We start from the raw sequence: 22,922 nt of genomic DNA, 5'->3' as shown, positions 1-22,922 counted from the left end.
CCTTTATATAAGGAAGGAGTCAGCTCTACCCTTATTCCTTCTCAGGTGTTATTGAAAAATAGGACAGGTTATGATGGTGGCCAATCATAATCAGGAGTTTGAGCCAATTTGTGGAATTTGAGCCTGAGGGATAAAAAGCCAAACAACAGCAGTGCTCACACAGCCCTAGACATGACCGGGGCCATTGTCCAAAGGCCAGGTGTGCTGGGAATACTGTCTAAGAGTTGACCTCAAGCCAAAGTTATTGAAACAAACCACCTGACTCATTTCCCAAAGCTTGGTCCAGCATAGGGGTGAGCAGACTTTATTGATAAAGGCAAACTAGTAAATATTTTACATTTTGTGGGTCACAACAGGGTCTTCCTTGCAACTACTCCACTCTGCCATTTTGACATAGAAGCAGTTATAGTCACTATACAAATAAATGAGCCTGGCAGTGCACCAATAAAACTTTATAAGAACAGAAGATTGACCAGATTTAGCTCATGAGTCATTGTTTGTCAAATCCTGGTCTAAAAGAATCCTCAAACCTAGGCTTGAAGGGTCTGGATAAACCCTGTTGCTCTCAGATAGGGAAACAGAGGCCTCGAGGGGGCAGCCACTTACCCGAGGTCACAGAACAAGCTGAGTCTCCCTACACTTACGTCTTTCGGCTTCCCCAGTGTTCTCTGATAGATCCCCCCAAAAAAATGGTGATTAAGCAAATGGAGCCTTTATGTACGATCTGGCTCCCAGTCTTTCATGTTTGGAGGGGCCACTAGTTGTGGAAAAAGAAGCTTAGACAGGGTAAAAGTATAGTCAGTAAAAACTAAATCTCCCTCCTGTCCTAAATCCTTAGGATCCAGGTTTCTAGTTTCCTTCCCCAGAGGCCAGTTCTATGGCCAATTTCTTGTGTCTCCCTCCATAGATAATCTATACAAATATAAACATACATATTTGTGCGCTTTTGTGTGTTCCCCCCCTTTTCTTCATATGTTTTTATTGATTTGAGAGAGAGAGAGAAAGGGAGAGGGAGAGATAGATAGAAACATCAATGATGTGAAGGAATCATCGATCGGCTGCCTCCCGTGTGCCCCATACTGGGGATGGAGCCAGCAATCCGGGCATGTACCCTGACCCAGGGCATCTAACCAGTGGCCTCTTAGTTCATGGGTGGATGCTCAACCACTGAACCACACTGGCTGGGTGTGCATTCCCCCTTTTAATCACAAAAAAAGAGCATGTTATACACATTGTACCTTATATGTAGATTTTTTTTTTTAAAAAAAGCTATATCCACCTACAGGTTCATAAGCAACCAGACAACTCTGATGGTTGTCAGACACTTAATTTATTCAGAAATCAAAGCTCAGAATCATTTCATTTGAAAGAGATGAATAAAATGGCCAGCCAAGATCATCATTTGGCCACTGACCTAAATTTCTTCCTTGGATCCCATCTGATCTCTGGAGATAAAAAAAAGATACTGCACCCTGCCTGGTCTGGGGTCCCAGCCAGCAGTGCAGAAAACAACTGCAATAATATCCTAACCATTTATTCGAGTCATCCACTCAGAAAGCCAGAGGGTGGAGTGTCATTTCATGGATTCCTCTTAGAATGGTCACTGACTTAATCCACATTCTCCCCTTAACATTCCTTCCTTTTCATTATTGCCGGGGTTCTTGTCCCAGCATCAAGAAGGGTTCAGGAATCTGGAGAAGGCTGTGCGTAGATGTTATAGGAATCCAGAGACTAATAAAGAGTCCGGAGACGAGATATAATTTTGAAAGGCATTGGGGGTCAGAGGAGCTTAGCTAAAGGAGCTAAGATTCAAGATCTTAAGTCTAAGGTCTTAGGTTCTCTCCGTCCCCGGGACCCCATGCTTTTTATTAACACAACTTGTCCTGAGGCGAGGCAGAGATATACAAATTCAAAGGGTCAGGGTTTAGTACAGAGTCCATCGTCAGAATGGGGGAATTAGCCTACGGCTGTTCAGGTGTTTGGCCAGTAGGAGGCAATAACATGTAGATTAAAATGCCTTTTAGCTGTCTGGCAGCCACAGTCAGTTTCCTATCCAGGTTTGGGGAAATGCCTTCCGCCATTCCCAACAGGTGACTACATGTGTGACTCAACCCTGCTGAGTCCCCAAGCCTCATCAACCTTTTGATGGAACTCTTGAAGTTATGACATGCTGGAGCTGGTCTCCGGCACATTATGGATCTGTATATCATGTATGCTAACCAGAACACAGCATCTAGTTTCTTTTTGGAGCTTCTTGCCTGTTCATCCCTATCATACAGTTACTTACACCTTCCTTAAAATATGTTCTTTCTGTAATTTGAAAGAAGATATGTACCCCTATGTTCATAGCAGCTTTATTTACAATAGCTGAGACCTGGAAACAGCTCAAGTGCCATCAGTAGAGGAGTGGATAAAAAAGCTGTGGTACATTTACACAATGGAATACTACTCTGCTGTACAAAGGAAGAAAATTTCACCCTTTTCGACAGCAGGGATGGACTTGGAGAACATTATGCTAAGTGAAATAAGCCAGCCAGAGAAAGACAAGTACCATATGATTTCACCCATATTTTGACTTGAATTAACAAACTGAACTACCAAACAGACTAGAGCCAGACTCATAGATAGAGAGTAGGCAGACAGCTGGGGTGGAAGGGTGTTGAAGGGATTGAGCAAAAAAGAAAAGAGAGAGAGAGAGAGAACTCATGGACATGGACAACAGTGTGGTGATTGCCGGTGGGGGTGGGGGTGGGGGTGGAAGAGAACATAGAGATAAATGGTGATGGAAAAATAAAATAAATGTTTAAAAATATGATGATTTCTATAAAATAGTTTGGGGAGCCCTATCTGGTGTTAGAGGGTCAGACACCAAGGTTCCTGAGGTTCCTTGAGGTGCAGAGATTCCTGGCTCCTGGGAATTAGAAGACTGCTCTGAGCACAGTCTTCCCACCAAGCTCTGACCTTTACTGTTCACAAGCACCTGTTCCAGAATTTCAGCAACAAGCTCCCTAGATACATAAGAAAATATGTATTTGCTTCTGACTCCTCTCAGGGTGTGCCCTGGAATAACACAACCAAGGAATAGAAGGTTCCCAGGAAGGAGGCATGAAAAGGTAAAAGTATGTTTCTGGGTGTTATTTGTTGTTCTGTGGATTTTTCACCTCTTTCTACTTCATCTCAGGTCCTTGCAAAGAAGATTCCTGTAGCAGTGATGCTTCGTGTGTGGGTCTGAATAATTCATACTTTTGTCTGTGTACTGATGGGTATTACTATAATTCTTCCACATGCAATAAAGGTGAGTTATAAAGGATGAACCATGCAGAGCTGCATCTCATAACTAAAGCGGAATAGGCCCTAGCCGGTTTGGCTCAGTGGATAGAGCGTCGGCCTGCGGACCCAATGGTCCCAGGTTCGATTCCGATCAAGGGCACATGCCTGGGTTGCGGGCTCGGCCCAACGTGCCGGAGGCAGCCAATCAATGATTCCCTCTCATCATTGATGTTTCTATCTCTCTCTTCCTCTCCCTTCCTCTCTGAGATCAATAAAAATATAATTAATTAATTAATTAATTAAAGTGGAATAGAAAACTTAAAATAATGGCAAGAGAGCTTCCAGGATACGAGGGGTAGAGGAACATTTGGAGGCAACAAAGGCCAGTAAACTAGAAAGATGGCTCCTGCCTTTGTCTCCGTGGAACCAAGTGTGAGAGGAAATGGGCAGTCAGGTTGGTGGGCTAGTCCTGAGGTCTGGGAGTGGATGTGTCCCTTCACTTTTCCTGTCCAAGGGAACAGTGCCATGAGGACACAATGGGAATGACAGGTGTCGAAGGCCCTGAAAAGGTACAACAACTGCACAAAGTAGTGCTGTCGTGTGGGGACCCTGCGGCAGAATGAGGGGAAGTGCCTAAGACCACGTGTTCAGACAAGCCTGGTTGGTTCTCTGCCGTAGGATTTGCTGGCTCCATAATAGCAAACCCCATTTTTAGAGACTTCAGAGCCTCTCGGGTCTAGAAATGGACACTAGGAGCAAATGGCCATAAACTTGACGTAACACTTTTTGGTTAGATCAGCTGGGTGCTATGAAGTTTCCAAGGCTGTTTCCTGTAATGAACTTCTATTTTTCATGAATGAGAAATGCCCCCCTTGCCAGAACAGATCAATTGTATAGAAAACAAATGCATAGTATTGGCCACGGGGATTAGAGGTATTTCAAAAGCTGAAAGGATGTTATTTTTCATGCTAATAATCTTATTTCTAGGGATTATCTCTAAGTTAATGACCCCAAATATAGAGAGGTGTGGGCATGAATATGTTCATTACAACCTCCCCCCTTTTAAATAATTAGAAGTGCTAAAAAACAAAAATGACTACATCAATGAAGGGAACATATATTTCACAGAATATTATGCAGCTTTAAAAAATAATAGCTATAAAGACCAAGTAATAATTTGGGAAAATGTTTAAAATGCTTATTATTTAATAACTAGAGGCCCGGTGCACGAAATTTGTGCACGGTAGGGGGGTGTCCCTCAGCCCAGCCTGCATCCTCTCTAATCTTGGACATCCCTCTCGCAATCCGGGACTGCTGGCTCCTAACCACTTGCCTGCCTGCCTGATCACCTCTGCCTGCCAGCCTGATCACCCCCAACTGCCTCTGCTTGCTGGCCTGATTGCCCCCTAACTGCTCCCCTGTAGGCCTGCCTAATTGCCCCTAACCACTCTACCTGCCTGCCTGATTGCCCCTAACTGCCTCTGCTTGCCAGTCTGATCACCCCCTAACTGCCCCCTGCCGGCCTGGTTGCTCCCTACTGCCACCCTGCCGGATTGCCCCCTAAATTCCCCCCTGCTGGCCTGGTTGCACCCTAACTGCTTGCTCCCTTGCTGGCCTGATTGCCCCCTAACCGCCTCTGCCTCAGCCCCCACCACCATGGCTTTGTCCAGAAGGAAGTTGAAGATGTCTGGTCGACCAGGTCTAATTAGCATATTACCCTTTTATTAGTATATATAAGTAAAGAAGATTCATGCTATAAACTTGGATTATAATGATATAAACTATGCATAGGAAAAAAGGAACTGGGGGAAATATAGATTTCCCTGCTATCTGAAAGCAGAACTTTCCACTAAAACCTTTTGTACACCAAAATGGTATAAAATGAAGAAGCATTTATCTTAGGAGCCATACTGCTAACAAAGCACAAAACACATAGAGATAAAGTGCAGACACAGTGCAGAGCTATGGCCGTTTGGTCTGGGATGCTGAGGGGTGTTTCTAGGGAAGGAGCTGGTGGGCCACTCTCACTGCTCAGGGTGTGAGCTGCCTCTATAGCAGCTTGCTGCAAAATGCCGAATGCTGATGGTTGCTCAGTGGTTAGAGCACCGGCCCACCGACTGAAGGGTCACAGGTTTGATTCCGGTCAAGGCCACATACCTTGGTTGCAGGTTTGATCTCCCAGCTCCGAACCGATATGTGTCTCTCTCACATCGATGTTTCTCTCTCTGTGTCTCTCCCCCTCCTTTCCACTCTCTCTAAAAATCAATGGAAAAGAAATACCCTCGGGTGAGGATTAACAAATTAATTAATTACTTAAAACGCTGAACACTATTTTTGATTTTCACCTTTTTTTATAAAAGCAAAAATCCTCTTAGGGTTTCTTTTGGTTCACGAAACAGGTCCTGATGTAGGCCTTTCGTCAAAGTGAGGTGGCATAAAGCGCACTTTTGCAAAGTTGGGGATACCTTATACCAAAATGGAAATGGCTGTGTTAGGTTGGGTGGGATTTGGGGTAACATTTATCGCATTTCCAGGCTTCCTGTCACAGCATCATATAATGCTTAGAATTCTTTTAAAGAATGTTTTTAAACAACATGAAAATGACCCTCTTTACATTAAACATTACAGAAAGATTCCGCTTGAATTTCAGGAAAGGTTTTCCCTGGAACAATTAAAGTAAAGGTACCAGAAACATCTGGCTTGGAAGATGAAAAGTCGCTGGCCTATCAAAACTTATATGTGGAAATTACAAAATTTGTAAGTATTTTCCAACCTTCCTTCCTGTATAACACTGAGTCGCAGAGCATAGGGCTGATACTCAGGTGGAACAGCTGTCCCAGTAGTTGTTCAAGTAGCGAAATGCACTCTGACTGGTCGGTGAACAGCAGCTGACCTGAGTCCCTGGAACCTTCCTCGGGCACTGGGCCTCCCCATGGTCCTCGCTCCAGCCATGCCACACCGGTCGTTACATAAGCTCTTAGAATGTTTTTAAATGAGCAGGTAAATATAATGATGTTTTAAAATGAATTATTTCCACCCTAACCAGTTTGGCTCAGTGGATAGAGCGTCAGCCTGCGTACTGAAGGGTTCCAAGTTCAATTCCGGCCAAGGGCATGTACCTTGGTTGCAGGCACATCCCCAGTGGGGAGTGTGCAGGAGGCAGCTGATCGATGTTTCTCCCTCATCGATGTTTCTAACTCTCTATCCCTCTCCCTTCCTCTCTGTAAAAAAATCAATAAAATATATTTTAAAAATATAAAATGAATTATTTCCACAGAATTAAAGAGAAAGCCTTTTAAAGATGTTGCTTTTTTTTTTTTTTTTTTTTTACATTCCAACATGCATACATTTCTGAGCTAGTGTGTTTTTTTAATACCTGGAAGAGGAACTCCATCTGAAGGCACATCTGATCCTCTTCCTCTCTGTTGTCAAAAATGCCAGGGTGCACAATTGCTCCTTTCCATTGTGGTTATCGTGAGCGGCTGCGTCCACGCGAGATCTCCACGCCAGAACCACAGGGGTGGGACCTGCAGGGGCTTGCAGAGGGCATCCAGCCAGTGTTACTCAAAGTGTAGCAAGACATTACTGTAAAAACTAAGGTCTTATTCTATGACAATGTCTTTCCATTCGGAATTACATCATTACAAAAGAGTTTTGTTATTAGAATTGATAACATATAAAAAAAGATTATCCAAATGAGTTTACAGATTGTACAGAGAGAACTAGTGCCCAGGATGGAACAGCTGGTGCCTGGCACTGCTGGGATAAAACACCGGCTGCCCTGGCCCCAGTCATGCCCCCTGTGCCCGATGGGCCAGCTGCTCATGTCATCTCCTCTTATTCTGGATCCACATTCCCATTTGCCAGCCTGGATGAGAGTCAGTTGGGATGAGTTGAAGAAGGCAACGTCAAGGTGCTCCTCCTTCCAGGGAGCCCTGGATTTTCTCATGTGCCTTTTTTTAAAAAAATATATTTTATTGATTTTTTTACAGAGAGGAAGGGAGAGGGAGAGGGATAGAGAGTTAGAAACATCCATGAGAGAGAAACATCAATTCAGCTGCCTCTTGCAGGCCCCCTACTGGGGATGTGCCCGCAACCCAGGTACATGCCCTTGACCGGAATCAAACCTGGGACCCTTGAGTCCGCAGGCCGACGCTCTATCCGCTGAGCCAAACCAGCTAGGGCTCTCATGTGCCTTTACCCAGCACTGACCACTGTGGCCACCAAAAGGCCCCTCCAGCTCCAGAGACCAGTTTAGGGACTTGGTCTCAGTCAGGTCTTGATGGTCCCAGGGACACCAGGAAGGGGAGAGAGAGTTCTTTTCATTTCCAAGAGGCTGTGAATCCAAAAGGGATGTGCCAGAACTCCCTTGCAACTCCGAGAGATAGGAAAATAGAGACAAGTTCCTTGACCACTGTGGCCACCAAAAGGCCCCTCCAGCTCCAGAGACCAGTTTAGGGACTTGGTCTCAGTCAGGTCTTGATGGTCCCAGGGACACCAGGAAGGGGAGAGAGAGTTCTTTTCATTTCCAAGAGGCTGTGAATCCAAAAGGGATGTGCCAGAACTCCCTTGCAACTCCAAGAGATAGGAAAATAGAGACAAGTTCCTTTCTGCAGGGTCCTCTCAGCAGACTTGGTAGCTGGGGCAGTCCCAGCTCAGACCTTGAGAAGTCTCCCAGGATCCGTTGTTTTACCCAGCTGGACCCAAATGACTAGTCCCTGATTTGGAGTTGCCCTGTTGCATGCAGGACCTGGCATTGTATGTGTAACATTTCTAAATTCTCCAAAGAGCCCCCTGGGAGAGAGAATACTGTGGTGCCTATTTTGTGGATTAGGCAGTCAAGGACCGGGAAAGTGAAGGAACCCTCTGAAGGTCACCAGGCTGATGAGGGAGAAGGTTGGGATTTGAACCCAGATCTGCCTGACCTCAGACCTGCCTTCTCCTCACTTGCTGGCTCTGTTGTGCAGTGGCGGCCAGGCAGGCCTGATTGGATGGCGCCTGCCGTCTTATCCCCTGGTGTACTTGCCTTGTAGGCAACTGAAGAAGCGTTCCTTAGGTGAATTGATGAGTGTATGGAGCAGGCAGATAGATACGTCTAATAAATACGCAAAAGTTTACCGTGACTTTAAAAAGACAAACCTAATAAGTTAGTCACCTTAATTTTTAAGAGTATGACCATTAATTTTGCTTTCTTAGGTTTCCAACTTTTTCTTGGATAACCCTGACTTATATTAAATTCTTACCATTCTACAGCAAACATTACTGAATGGTGTTAGAGAGCATATCAAGAATAAATAATTTGCTGCAATGAACCATGTGTATTTATATACAGGAGTTTAGAAATGTATGTATGTTAAAACCTAGGTATAGTATCACTTTCCCTGCCTCTTGGTAGTTGTTACTAAATTTGTTCTTCTCTGCCACAGTTTGCAGATGCATTTAAAAATCCTGATTATGGACAGACTGTGATTCATAAAGTAAGGTAAGGCTGCTATGGACCAGTGGGGTACTTTGGTGTGCGTTTGCTTGACTTCTCATCTTCTCTTGAGTTCCCTATGCAGCACTAAGGCCGCCAGTGGGAAGTCACAGGTCAGGAAGAGGTGGTCAGCCTGATGTCACACTGACCTTGGTGTGGCTGGGCAGACTGTACCCTGAGGCCAGCAAGATGCTGCCTGTGATTGGCTCTTCAGCAATTTGCATGCATGGTCCAGGGCATCACCTGGATCCGTTTGTTTGGTTTGACTCCTTGGCTACAAACCACACCTGGTCAGTCCCCGGAATGTGCATTCCAGGGGCCAGGAAAAGAATGAGTGGCTCTGGTCATCTCTTCCCGCATACGGGGGGAGTGAGGGAGACAAACCCAAATCCCACCGCTGGCTGCTGAAGAACCCGTAGTGAGCTCTTCCTGCAGTAAAAACCAGCACTTACTGAGCACATCAATATGCAGTGACCAGTGTTGAGGGCTATTTAGGGACACAAAGAGGCAAAGGGGTCTCAAGAAGTTAGCCGTTCTGTAACAGCCTTCTCGGAAGCACATTCACACCCAGGTGCTGCAGCCCAAGGAAAGACTGCTCTAAGACAGCAGTTCTCAACCTGTGGGTCGCAACCCCTTTGGCGGTCGAACGACCCTTTCACAGGGGTAGCCTAAGACCATCCTGCATATCAGATATTTACATTACAGTTATGAAGTAGCAACAAAAATAATTTTATGGTTGGGTCACAACATGAGGAACTGTATTTAAAGGGCCAGAAGGTTGAGAACCACTGCTCTAGGATGAATGAAGTTGTGCAGGAAAAACAGCCCTAATGAATCCATATTTTATGGTTTGACTATCGCATCTATCTTTATAAGCTTTGTCAATTCTTTGTGGAATAAGATACAGTGTATATTTATGCATGTAATTCAGAGAAAGCCTCCTGAAGTTGGTGAGTTTTGAGCTGACGGTGAATGAGGGGCAAGTGTGATTGGCAGCCAGGAGACCAGCAGGCAGACTAACGGGCAGGCACAGTGCCGAGTGGCAAGGGGCAGGCAGCAGGCAGAGAGGCGGGGCCCTGACACAGAGGCTGTAAAGCTGGAAGTTCACAGGGGACGGCTGCTGGAGGGCTGGCCCCGTTCCAGGCCTTTGCTTTGGTTTAGTGGACAACAGGGAGTTCCTGCTTGTAGCACGACTGGATAACACAGGAATAGTGGGGAGGGATGGCTTCAGACAAATCTGAATCCTGGCCATGGCGCTTCCTGGCTGCATGGATAGGCAGTTGTTTGAACCTCTCTGAACTTGGGTTACCTCATCTGTATACCTGGGACCATCTGGTTAGTCCCAGGCTCCTAGATTCTAAAAATGATTGTCCACAATTTTTCTAAGGATCCTCCAATGGGATATTGCTTTAGCCATAGGTTTCCTCTGAACACACATTGAGCAGAGAGCTCTGGGCCTATAAATTGCTACCTTATTGCAAACCCAGCCTCCTGATTAGGCCCCTAACTATGGCTGTATCTGTGCATCAGGATGGGAACTGGGAGACTTGGGAGGATAGGAAGTTCAAAGACCAATCTGTTGATGCTTGTGTTCAGGTCCTCAAGTGGTGAATTCATTTCATTTTCAGAATATCTGCTCCAGCAAGATCTGAAATGCGTGCTGGTGACAAGCTGGTTGATGTAACAGTAGTAAACCTTTTTGCAGAAACTTCAGAAGAAAATGAGACGACCGTATCTAACGCAATTAATAAAGCAGTTGCAAGCAACCCTAATACCTTTTCAAACTATACTAGTAAGTATGAAATAATTTTATTCAAAATTTACCTGAACAACCACCTACCTTTTTGTAAACTTTCCCATTATATGTAAGAAGGGGGCAAGAGGAATTGGATAACTGAATCTACACATCTCCAAGAATGGACTTTCTACTAGTCCATTCTTACTCCCTTTCTTCTCTCACTTGCTTTCTACTCCTTTCTAGCTATCTCTCAACTCCTCAAACTGACCAGTTTGTTTCTCTTTTTGGAAGGTAGCCTTGAACAAATAGTCTCTGGACAGGGAAAGAGGAAGCAAGGTGAAACAAGAGGGCTTTGTCCCAAGTTATAGCTTTCCAAGCGATTAGAGAAATTTTACCTATTCTGCTTCCCCTTTAGGCGGATACACAAACTCATAGCCTTGCTGTAACAATTCACTTTTGCTGTGTTACAAACCACCCCAAACTTAGTGGCCTATTTATTTATTGTAAAGCCATCATTCTGTGGGTCAGAACTTGGACTGGGCCCAGCCGGGCAGTTCTGCTGATCTAGGCCAGGCATGGCTGATCTTTGCTGGGCTCACTTAAGCAATTGCTGTTAGCTGCTGGGTGGGTCAGCTGGGGGCTGACTGATCTAAGGTGGTTCAGCTGGATGGTTTGTCCCTGCTCCACATGGTCTCTCATCCTTCAGCAGGCTAGTCCTAAAGAGTTTCAAAAGCAGCGAGAGGGTGTCTCAACGCATAGGTATTTCTCAAGTTTCTGCTTATGGCACATTTATAGCTGTCGTGATGGCCAAGCAATTCACATGACCAAGAGCAGTGTGTCAGGCCCTAGCAAAGGGCATGGGTCCAGGAAGGCATGAGTAAACTGACACTATTACAGCAGTAATCAGAAGTTCCCCATCTAGAGAGCCAGCCACGGTGGAAGCGTTGTACAACTGATTCTCAGTCCTGCTGCCAAGTCCAAACGCGTCTGCCAAGGCACAGTTGGTTTGTCTGCAGCATTTGACACGGGTACTTTCCCGTCCTGAGGTCCTCTTCTCCCTGCCCGCCCACCCCCACCCCATCATACTCCCGATTCCCTTCCTGCCTCCCCCGTCCTTTTCTTCGATGTTTCTAAAACTCTTTAGTCTCTTACAATGTTTACTCTTTAATGATTGTGACCTCCTTGACCTAGGGTCCCAAACTTCTCTTTCTGAAAATATAAATAAATCCTGTTCATTTATAGCTTTCCAGCATCTCTTCTCTTTCTTCAAGATTTCACAAACACCCTCACTATTCTCTCAGGACCTGGAGTGTAAATGCTCTATGATAAGACATTTAAATTCTACCGGAAGAGATGGGGGCTCCTCCTACTGTTCGCTCTCCTTGGGCTGCAGTCCCGTCAGCAATGTCCACTCAACTCTTTCCATCTAAGTGTCATTTTCTGGCAGGGAGACTGGAGAAAATAGTTGGGAGCCATTCTGTTTGTCTTATGTTATCCATCAACACTACACCAAGCAGGCCTGGCCTCTCTTTGAGCCCCTATAGCGACCCCTTTGGTGGTCGAACGACCCTTTCACAGGGGTCGCCTAAGACCATCCTGCATATCAGATATTTACATTACGATTCATAACAGTAGCAACATTACAGTTATGAAGTAGCAACGAAAATAATTTTATGGTTGGGTCACAACATGAGGAACTGTATTTAAAGGGCCAGAAGGTTGAGAACCACTGCCCTATAGCATGAAACACACACACACACACACACACACACACACACACACACACACACACACCTCCATTCGTTTACCCATTTTCCCACTTCATCCCTTTGCTCTTTGTTACTGGATTTTGTTGTTGTTTTGGGTTTGGTTATTGAGCTCTTTGGGGGCTCTAGCCTTTCTCTCACACTTTTAATATTCTGTCTTTGGTTTGGGGACCTTCTTTCCATATTTTTTTATGTCTCATTTGACAGCTTCCTGTGCAAACCATGCCAGTTTCTATTCCCTGACCTTCTCCCCACATTTTTTTTACAGCTCATTTAGCAACTACACAGTTAGAGAATTACATTTTCAGAATTGTATTCGTCTTTCAGGGTCTCATGCCACAGAGTTACACCTTTTCCCTTCTGAACATTCCAAATTTTACTCCGTCAAAGTCATACTCCTCTCTCTGGCTATCACTTCGTTCTTGTATTCCAAGGGACCCATCACTTCTACCTGCCCATCGATTTCTCCTTGGGCCAGTATTTGGTGCAGAGTAGCAATTCATGCCGTCCCAACCCCTACTCCCTGGAAGATGAAATTGTCAGCAAGGCAGGATGAACCTTAGCATACACTCTGTTTTGGGCTAGATGAGACTTCTAGCAAGTGCGAGGAAGCCGGGGGTCCCCATCAGCATGGAGACTGGCCACGCAGAGTGGTTGCCGGCTGAAAATAACCCATGCATTCTTCAAGATAAAGTTGGGGTCCCCTGTGTAATTCTCTCGTTTGGGCTCTCCTCTGTAACCGCCTTGGCTTGAAGCCCTGGCACACTTGAAACAATTTGACCTCGGCTGGAGAATTGCTCTCTCTTGACAACTCCTCTCAACATCCCTCCACTCTGAGACCAGGCATGCGCTCTTACCTACATTAACAAATCACCAAAGGATGCCAGTTAGACGTGGCCACAGCAGCCTGCACGCCCAGCAAATGAAAGTGAGAGGCTCAGAACTTTTAGGGCAGTGGTTCTCAACCTGTGGGTCGCGACCCCTTTGGGGGTCGAACGACCCTTTCACGGGGGTCGCCTAAATACATCCTGCATATCAGAAATTTACATGACGATTCATAACAGTAGCAAAATTACAGTTATGAAGTAACAACGAAAATAATTTTATGGTTGGGGGTCACCACAACATGAGGAACTGTATTAAAGGGTCGCGGCATTAGGAAGGTTGAGAACCACTGTTTTAGGGGGAAACACCTTTTTCTGCTTCCTGCCTCTGCTGCAAAGACAGGGTCTGCCTGCTGTGTCAAAAGTTGTAGAATTTTTTTCTCTAGACTTTTAATCGGAGGCATTTTTAAATAGCATGAAGGAAGGTTTGTTACAGGTCTGGGATGTTTAGAAGAGAGTAGCCACATAACTGTTCTACCTCCTATTCTCTCCCCCTAGTCTAGTCTCAGACTCCTCTTTTTATTCCAAATGCCTTCCAACCTGCTTCTAGAGTAACATTCTTTTAAAATCTATTTTTCAGCTACAGTTGACATATAATATTATATTAGTTTCAAGTGTACAGCACAGTGATTTGACATTTATATGCCTTACAAAGTGATCACCCTGATAAGTCTAGTACCCATCTACCACCATACAGTTATTACAGTATTATTGACTATGTTCCCTGTGTGTACTGTACATCCCTGTGACTATTTTTATAACTGGCGATTTGCACTTCTTAATCCCTTTGTCTTTTTCATCCACTCCCTCATTCTCCCTCCCATCTGGTAATCATCAATTTGTCCTCTGTATCTATGAGTTTGTTTCTGTTTGTTTATTTTGTTTTTCAGATTTCACATATACATGAAATTATATGGCATTTCTCTTTCTCTTTCTGATTTATCTCACTTGGCAAAATATCCTCTAGGACCTATATATATCCATGTTGTCACATATGGCAAGATTTCATTCTTTTTATGGCTGAGTGATATTGTACTGTGTGTGTGTCCATTCTAGACTAACATTCTTCGAAGATTGCTTTTTCACACCTTGCTCCTGCTCAGAATCTACCAATGAATTCCCAGGCTTATGGGATAAAAGTCCTCGTCCTTAGCCTGGCATTCAAACCCTGCTACACCTGTGAATGAACAAAAGAATGATTATTTGTTGAGACTCTGACAGTGGGCGTGCACTTACATTAGCTCATTCAGTTCTCACAACAATCATGTGAAGTAAGAATTACTCGCCCCATTTTATAGATTGAGGGAACTTGGACCCACCAAAAATCAAATGATTGAGCAGAGAGAGCCCATAGCCAAGAGCCCAAATGGCACAGCCAAGAATTTTCTATTCTCTTCCCCGTTACCACACTGCCTTTCCCCTACCCACATACAACACCACGACTCCCTAACAAGAATTTTTTGCTTCTGCTCATGCCTTGTTTACTCTACTTAGAAAGACTTTGCCTCTCCTCTGGCTGTTCAAATCTTCACTATCTTTCAAGGCAGCCCAATTCCCATCTCCTCCATGATGTTACCTTTAGCAACTTGAGCCCCTAACGTCCCATTGTACTTAAAGTCTGGATTATGAGTTGCTTGTTTGAACTCTCTGTGGGTTCAAACATGTAATTCTACCAAGATGGGACCCAAAAGTTTTATAGCTACTGTGTCCCTTGTGGAATCCAGCATCGAGCGAGGTACAAAAGGTATCTTGAACTGGAACATAATTGCACTGCTTTCGATGGAATTAATTCTAATTGAATAATGTAAGGAAATCGTCATGGAAGAGAGGATTGGGGAGTCGGGTTTTAGAATCCCAGATTTTCATTTGTTAAATCCCCAAACTTATTAAAAGGCAATTATAACAACAGTTATAACAACAAATGTATTTTGGAATTATCTGTGCCCCTCAGAGGAAAATCGGTGTGATTTCTATGGGTGTGTAAATGAGCAAGACGACTGCAGGGATATCTTGGTGTGCAAGTGTAAACCGGGGCTGTCAAGACCCAACCCACAGACTGCTCTATGTCTTGGTAAGTGTTCCACCTGCTTCTAAATGTTCTGCACAACGCCTGCCCTCCCTCCTTTCACATTTGCAAAACACAAACTTTACTGCTCAAGGGTCCAGGTGCATCTCAGGCTCTGAGGGCTGTGACATTTGGCTCCAGACATATATCTGAAGCGGGGGCTTGGCCGAGAGCTGGTGCAGTGGCCCGTGGGCAGCTTCTCGGGGCACACCCTGTGCACAGCCCAGGAGCACCTCATTTTGCCGCGAAAAAGAAATGTGAAAAATTGTATTCTGTGACATATCACTTTGGGGCTAAAGAGGTTGGTTCTGAAGATAACCCAGAATTCACTCTGTTTTGAAGCTTTGGGTCCAAAGTGTCTTGATACCTGCAATGCGGAGCACAACATGCAGTGCCTGGTGCAGAGCAATGGGAGCTCTAACTGCATGTGCCTGCCGGGCTACCAGAAGGGCACCGAGGAGAGCTGCCAAGCGTAAGAGAAACCACTCCCTTCTTATCCTGCCATGGCTGGAGCTGGTTAGGGGGTAAAGGATAAGGATAGAGCTTATGCAACATGGCTTAGGGTCAGAAAGCTGACATCCTGGCGTCAGTCAGTAGGTATAGAGCATCATCATCATCATCGTTGCCATTGATGTCTTCAGTAGTTTCTGACACTTCTATGTGCTGGGAGCCGCACTAGGGATACCTCTCACACAACAGCACCATCAGGAACGTGTCAGTCCCCCGTTTGCAGGTGAGGAAACGGAAGCTCAGAGGATATCCATCCTTTTCTTCAGCGCACAGTGCAGAGACCATGGCCTCCCAGCCCAAGGGGGTCCCCCTATGCTCCATGCCTCTGGGGTTCTGCTCCCCCGGGATTGCTGAATATTCCCAGAGCTCAGGGGACGGAGTATTCCGTCAGTAGAAAATGAGACCTCCTGGGATTATGTGATCCTCCCGCCTGCCCCCTAAACCTTCTAGAGCTCCGTGGAAGATGCTCACCTGGAGATTGGGACTGTAAGGAAGGAAAGAGAAAGAGGAGAAAGAACAAGGGAGGGGAGGATGAGAGAACGGTGGAAAGGAAGACGTGGGGGCGGGGTGGGAACTCTGACTCGCTCCCACACGCTCTTTACCATGGTTTCCTGTCATGTCTTGTATCTTAGGTGTGCATTTGGCTACAGTGGAGTCGACTGTCAAGACTGTGAGTATAAAAGTCTTGCTTTGCTGTTAAGCACCTGAAAAACAAACATTAATCCCATTCAGAATTCAGTCCAGCCCCCCAAAGCCTCTGGCTCCCGTCATAGAGAGGGAGGGACCTGCCTGCAGCGCGTCCTCTGGGTGGTGCCAGCCCCTCCCGCCCGCAGGTCACAGGCAGCAGCACCTTTGCTGTAGGAAATCACAGAACTTGGCCCAAGAGGTGGGCAGGCGCCTCTGGACAAGTTCCCAGTCAGCCAAGGGCATCCTACCGTCCTATTCGTTTTCGACAGTAGCTTAACTATGCATTTTCTGCTACTAGAAAGGATAAAAGACATGTTTGTGTATTCCAAACATGCTTGTGTTGGGGGAGAGGAGAACTAGACACCAGACATTTCAATACTATTTTTCAGAGCTACCTAGTAGTTTGAGACCTGTTGTTGCAAATTCAATGGCTTCGTTTCCTCCCACCCTTCACACCCACCAGGTTGGGAAAATACTAACTTTACTAGTATATTTTAAATTTAAAATTTTACGAAATGATCCAAGATGAGGGAAATATTACATTTGGCCTCCAGCCACCTCCAAAGTTAGTGATGAGAAATGCTCTCGATTTCTACATATTTGCTGGCAGAACTGGATATACTAAGTCATTTCTTCCTTCTGGGCTTTCGGTGTCCACACCTATACAATGAGAAGGTCAGGCTGGATGACCTTGGAGGTGTAATGGTCTACGGCCCCGTGAACCCAGGTGGAGGCATACATGACAGTCAGGTGGCAGAGAGAGAAAGGGTCCAGGGCAGCATGATCTAATAGAAATATAATGTGAGCATCATATTTAATTTCAAATTGTAAAATTCTAAGTAAATTTTTAAAAGTAAAGAGAAATTGATTTTAATGACATTTTATTTCACTCACTATATCAACAATGTTATCCCTTCAACATGTAATCAACATAAGAATTATTCACGGGATATTTTACAGTGTTTTTCAAATGTGTTTGAAATCCACTGTGCATGTTACACACACCGGCCATCTCATAGCCACATCTCAAGTGCTCAGCCGTGCTAGACAACACATCTTGAGAGGGAGGCTGGTGGTAATGAACCTGCAGACTCTCTCCTCACCAATTCTACCAAGCCATTGCCTGTCTCCTCTGAGTGACAACTTAACTCCAACCTCCTGGGTCCCCCCCACCGCCCCCCCCTCCTCCGGTTATCATCCAGGTCAGGTGTGGTGGGCAGCCAAAGGCAGCGGAGCTCAGGAGGGAGTGTGGTCCTCGGTTGAGATCCCATTCCCTACAGATCCCATGGCCTCCATGGCCGCTTTCGTGTTTCTGGTCTTTTATCTGGCAAGACTGCCTCTTCTGATTGAGTTCTGAAGATACCGTTGGGGTTTGGAGGTGGGGGGAGAGGCAAGGGACCCATCCAAGCTGGCCCTGGAGGGGTCTGAGCTAGCTGAGAGCCTGATTGGGTGATCCCCCGGAACACACACACCTGTGCAGGAGACAGACCGAGGGGGCTTGCTTGTAGGATACTGCTCTAACTCTTCTCTTTTCCCTTTCAGCATTTCAGCTGATTCTCACTATCGTGGGCACCGTTGCTGGCATCCTCATTCTTAGCATGGTGATTGCACTTATCTTCCTGAGGTATGGAATGGAAGTGTTCCTGTCCTGGGAAATGCCCTTGATTTCTATATATTTGCTGGCAGAACTTCTGTGCATGGACTTCTGCGCATGGGCCATGAAGTTTCAATCGCACTGTACATGCGTGCCCGCACGTGGTATTTTGTGGAAGAGCCACACTCAAGGGGCCAAAGAGCCACATGTGGCTCACGAGCCGCAGTTTGCCAACCCCTGGTCTAGGACACTGCAGGGGCAGGTCTGTGGCCCGAGGGACAGAAGGAAGAATAAGGTCATGATCAGGGTGAATTGAGGCAGATGCCTCCTTCACCTGCAAGAATTTCACTTGGCTTGAAATGCTTATCCCCAAGAGGCCAATACAGAAAGGCATTAAGACCTCTATACCTTGAACTTGTTTCATTCACTGAGGTGCTTCTATAGACATAGACTTGGCTTGAATGGAAAAACGTATCACAAACCATCTTTTCTCTTTGACTTCTATTGTTATTTCCGTAAATAATTCAAAAGCACACTTAAGAATACTAACATTAGCAAAATCTAATGTTAGTGGAATTCGATGGTAATGTCAGATCAGTGTTAGCCCTCTGGTTTTAACGGTTACACGAAGCTTATGAGGAGACAGTCCTCAGGCTTACGGACTCTGCACTGAAATATTATGGGTAATGGGTCATCAGGTCTGCAACTTAAGCTTAAATGGTTCAGAAATGTTAACAAGTGGGGAATCTGGGCGATGATGTATGAGAACTCTGCAATATTTTTTTGGTAATTCAAATTTGGTAAATTTGAAAATATTTGCAAATTTTAAAACATTTTAAAAAAAAGAGTATTGGCATTAGCATTTGCTTTCAGGAACTTTCTGACATTGTCAGATCCTAATTCCCGTTACTAATTACAGATCGAAGACAAAGGGTATTGAAGAACAGAACCTGATTGAGGACGACTATCATAGTCTGAGAATGTCGACGACAGGCTTCAGCAATCTCGGAGCAGAAGGGAGCCTCTTCCCTAAAGTCCGAGCCACCTTCCCCAAGGACAGCCCCATGCAGAACCCCTACGCACAGAGAAGCATGCCCCGCCCCGACTATTAGGTGAGCCGGTGGGCTTGGTTTGGCTTCCTGAGGGCAAGGCCCCGGGGCAGAGCAGGGACCTGGCTGTTGTGTCTTCACCAAGCTCTGCCTGCCTCAAAGACCTTATTTTCTTCTTATTATTATTTTTTTAATCAAACGAAAAAGAGCAGAAGAAGCTCCCTGCTTTGTAAATAGCCACCACTTGGTCCCTAACTCTGACCATCTTTGTGACTTTAGCTACATCACTTAATTCCTTGGCCAACTATTTCTTCAATAATAATAATAATAATAATAATAAGAAGAAGAAGAAGAAGAAGAAGAAGAAGAAGAAGAAGAAGGGCTGTTGTGTCTTCACCAAGCTCTGCCTGCCTCAAAGACCTTATTTTCTTCTTATTATTATTTTTTTAATCAAACGAAAAAGAGCAGAAGAAGCTCCCTGCTTTGTAAATAGCCACCACTTGGTCCCTAACTCTGACCATCTTTGTGACTTTAGCTACATCACTTAATTCCTTGGCCAACTATTTCTTCAATAATAATAATAATAATAATAATAAGAAGAAGAAGAAGAAGAAGAAGAAGAAGAAGAAGAAGAAGAAGCAGCTTAATTTAGATTCCCTTAAGGTCCCTTGAAATTACAAGCTTCTATGGTTATGGTCCCTGTGGTTTTGTTACAATTCCCAGGCTGTTTAAGGGCCCAGGACATAGGTCAGGCCTGAGGAGGACTGTTGGAGGTAAACATGGTTCTGTGGATCCTTTCCAGCCAGACTTCCTTCCCCCACCCCCTCCGCCCGACTTCAAGGCAACCTGATCACTTTCAGTGCATGGGACCAGCTCAACCAACTGAGCTGACCACTTTCTAAAGAGAAGAGATAAGGCAAGTTAGGCTGGTGGTCCTTTACTTCCCATGGAAGGACTGTCAAGGAGAATGGCTTGTACTCATTCGATTTGTAGCTGGTAATGTAGCTGGCGTTGCTCAGTGTAATTGATCCAAAGCAAATGCTGAAAGGAGGAAGCCTGTAAGAGGCGACTCTCATGGAGAGAGTGACCAAGGGATTGAGATGGACAGAGGAGAGATGGTGAAGGAGGAGGACACGGGGGAGAGGGGGAGACGGGGGCAGAGAAGAGCCAGGAAAAAGAAGGCAAGGAAAGAAATGATATTTTTCTTTTCACTAAAAAGGAAAGAAAAAGGGAGAAAGGGAAAGAAGAAAGGGTTAGGGTGAGGTATACCCAGAGGAGTAGAAAAATAGAGGATTGAGGAGGAGGATCCAGAGGGGGTTAGAGGGGGCTGAGGTGGGCAGGCTTAGGCTCTGAGGTCTCCATGGGTACATGTCACCTCTGCAGGCTGCCCAGGTGAGCACACTGCCCTTTGAGGATCTGAACATGCTGGGAAAACGTGAATTTTTAGTTTGAAATCCCATGATTTATGTTGTGCATAAACTTTCCTTATAAGGAAATCTAAGTGATTAATGTGGGTACAAAGGGATGACTTGGACAATAGGCACCACGTTGGGTCAGACGCGGGCTAGCCAGCAATAGCCACAATGGGTGTCCTTGGGGAGTGCCTGTTGGCCCCACCTAAGGTGAACCCAAAACACCACACTCATTAGAAACCTCCTTTCCTCCTTATCAGTGGAGTCCTCACTTTAAGTCTAACCTCTAAAGAGAGCCCGTTAGTAGTAGAATAAGTGTGGGATTTAGAGTCAGACAGACCCGGGTTCAAAGCCTTGCCCTTCCTGTTACTACCTTTGTGATCTCGGACAGGTTAGTTGTTTTCTCATCTATGAAATGGACAAAATGCATCCTAGCTCATAGGACAAAGATCTAACACACTGACAGGTTCTAATTTAAAAATAGTATTCAAAGAATGTTCATCAAAATAATTTATGCATCTAAATTTTCTCCTGTGTTGCTGTTGGAACACTGCTTTTCTAAGAGTTTTTCTTTTCCTCCTTCCTTTCTCTCTTGTTGTCTAGGGCGGTAAAAAAAATTGGAACCATCGATGGCCCTTAACTCAGTGTCTGAGCTTTTACTTTGACTAAGAGACTGATGGAGCAGTGAAGACCTGGCCTGGTGTTGTTCTTCCATCTGACATCCAGCCCCTCTGAGTGGAAGTTGGGGATGTCTGCAATGACGACAGCTTGTTTGCTATTTAAGTCCCTATGAAATTAAATGCACTCAGATGCTATTAGCACTTGTAAGACAGTTGATTTTCTCCAAGCTGTACAATGGTTAGGGTTTTGTTGTTTGGTATGTTTTGTTTTGTTTTCTCCCTGATGGGCAACAATAACCATTTCCATTCTAGAGGAAAGTTCCCAAGATTGTTTACTCCTGGGGAAATGTTGCTCTTGGGTTGATAGCCTGCAGATCAGTGACCCACTTCTGGGAGATGCTCACACATCAGCTGTGGAGGTGCCGGCAAAGGAAGAGACACCACCTTTTAAGGTTCTTCTATCGCTCAGCTGTAGGGAGTGCATTGCTCTTGAATTGCCAGAGCTTGTGACATGGCCTCACCCCAAGAAGACAGAAAAAAGACATGTCTCAATGCAGGACCTTTCTGTGAATTAGAAGGCTTGGACTAGCAGTGTCCATTGTGGGGTGCATTTCAGAGTTTTTGAAATGCCAGTAGGTGAGAGAGGCAGGGAGAAAAGTCATGACCAGGAGCAGGTGGAACAAAGGCAGAAGGAAGCTGGACTGGGAGATGAGTGAGGACAAGGCACAGGGGTCGCCTTCGTCCTCAGATTCCCCTCCTCGGTGAGCAAATGGGCACTTCCTCTAATGCAGCCCCTACCCAAGGCCCAGAGCCTAGGGAAAGGTGTGAAGACAAAACCCCAGGAGCGAGAGCTTGAAGTCACTTTGAAATGGCAGACCTTCTGTCTGGCTGATGGTGGGAGAGGGAGCTTGTGCTCTGGGTCCAGATGTCCAGTCTTGTGATGCGGGTTCCACAGGCACCTCACGGAGGCCTCCGCCTTCCCTGGCGACAGAGGCCGCGCTGTGGCCACCACAAACCCAAGAAGCCACATCCAGCATGGGCTTTCCTTCATGTCAAGAGTGTCCTTATTTATGTCTAATGTCTGGTCCCCTTGCAAGTTATTTTTATTTGTTGTTACTATTATTTGTTGTTGACTGTTCATGTGAAAGGTAACAAATAAAGTGTCTTTGGTAGATGGTGTCCTTCTTTGTGATCCTTGTGTTCGGAGCTTTTGGTGCTGCACACGCCGCAGTAAGTCTCACTTTCAATAGCGACCATGACACATGGCAAGCTAGACTGACACCTGCTGTCCTCCTTAGGGGCTGTGGGACAACCCAAGGCATTTTTAAACAGATAGTAGATATTTCCAGCTGCTTCCTGGTGCACATCCCATTCCCCTCCTATTAGGAAACAGCCAAGCCCTTCCGGTGGGACTGATTGGATCCTCTGCTCCCAGGGGTGGGCTTGGGTTAGCCTGAGCCAATCAGCAGAATCCCATCCCCCCTTGCTCCAGTGCCTGACTTAAGAGTGAATTACATGGCATAAGTGGATGCAATTAGAATGAAGCCCAAACTCTGGCAGGAGGCTTGAGAAAGAGAAACTCTTTCTTCTGGAGAATGGGCTGGAAGACAGAAGCCTCGAACTGCTTCAGCTTTGCTGAGCTGACAAAGAGGAGGACAGAGCTGAGAAAACCACGGGAACATGAGGCTGGAGTATAGAATCAGGCCATACCTGAGGCCTCTGGATTCTACTGTTAGGCCAGGTTGAGTACAGGCATACCTCGAAGACATTGTGGGTTTGGTTCCAAACCACTGCAATAAAGCAAGTTCTAACCTTTTTGCTGGTGAAGGGTCTTGCTTTCAATGGTAAAAA

The 22,922-nt window shown here is 45.5% G+C and overlaps 1 protein-coding gene across 1 annotated transcript in view; it reads left to right on the top strand.

Moving 5' to 3' along the window:
• MUC13 (mucin 13, cell surface associated) overlaps window positions 1–22,311 on the top strand; it is a 30,547-nt gene extending 8,236 nt beyond the window's left edge. The window contains exons 3-13 of the mRNA XM_014545231.1: window positions 195–199; window positions 3,182–3,295; window positions 5,921–6,027; window positions 8,697–8,752; window positions 10,375–10,538; window positions 15,086–15,205; window positions 15,542–15,671; window positions 16,342–16,379; window positions 17,939–18,020; window positions 18,910–19,102; window positions 21,055–22,311. Of these exons, the coding sequence (XP_014400717.1) occupies window positions 195–199; window positions 3,182–3,295; window positions 5,921–6,027; window positions 8,697–8,752; window positions 10,375–10,538; window positions 15,086–15,205; window positions 15,542–15,671; window positions 16,342–16,379; window positions 17,939–18,020; window positions 18,910–19,102 (1,009 nt within the window). The 3' untranslated portion in view covers window positions 21,055–22,311. The remainder of the gene's footprint in view (window positions 1–194; window positions 200–3,181; window positions 3,296–5,920; window positions 6,028–8,696; window positions 8,753–10,374; window positions 10,539–15,085; window positions 15,206–15,541; window positions 15,672–16,341; window positions 16,380–17,938; window positions 18,021–18,909; window positions 19,103–21,054) is intronic.
• The last annotated feature ends 611 nt before the right edge of the window (window positions 22,312–22,922 follow it).

Source organism: Myotis brandtii, unplaced genomic scaffold, assembly GCF_000412655.1.
Source record: "Myotis brandtii unplaced genomic scaffold, ASM41265v1 scaffold4, whole genome shotgun sequence".
In the NCBI taxonomy this organism is placed as follows: Eukaryota; Metazoa; Chordata; class Mammalia; order Chiroptera; family Vespertilionidae; genus Myotis; species Myotis brandtii.
This window is presented reverse-complemented; position numbering and strand designations above follow the sequence as displayed.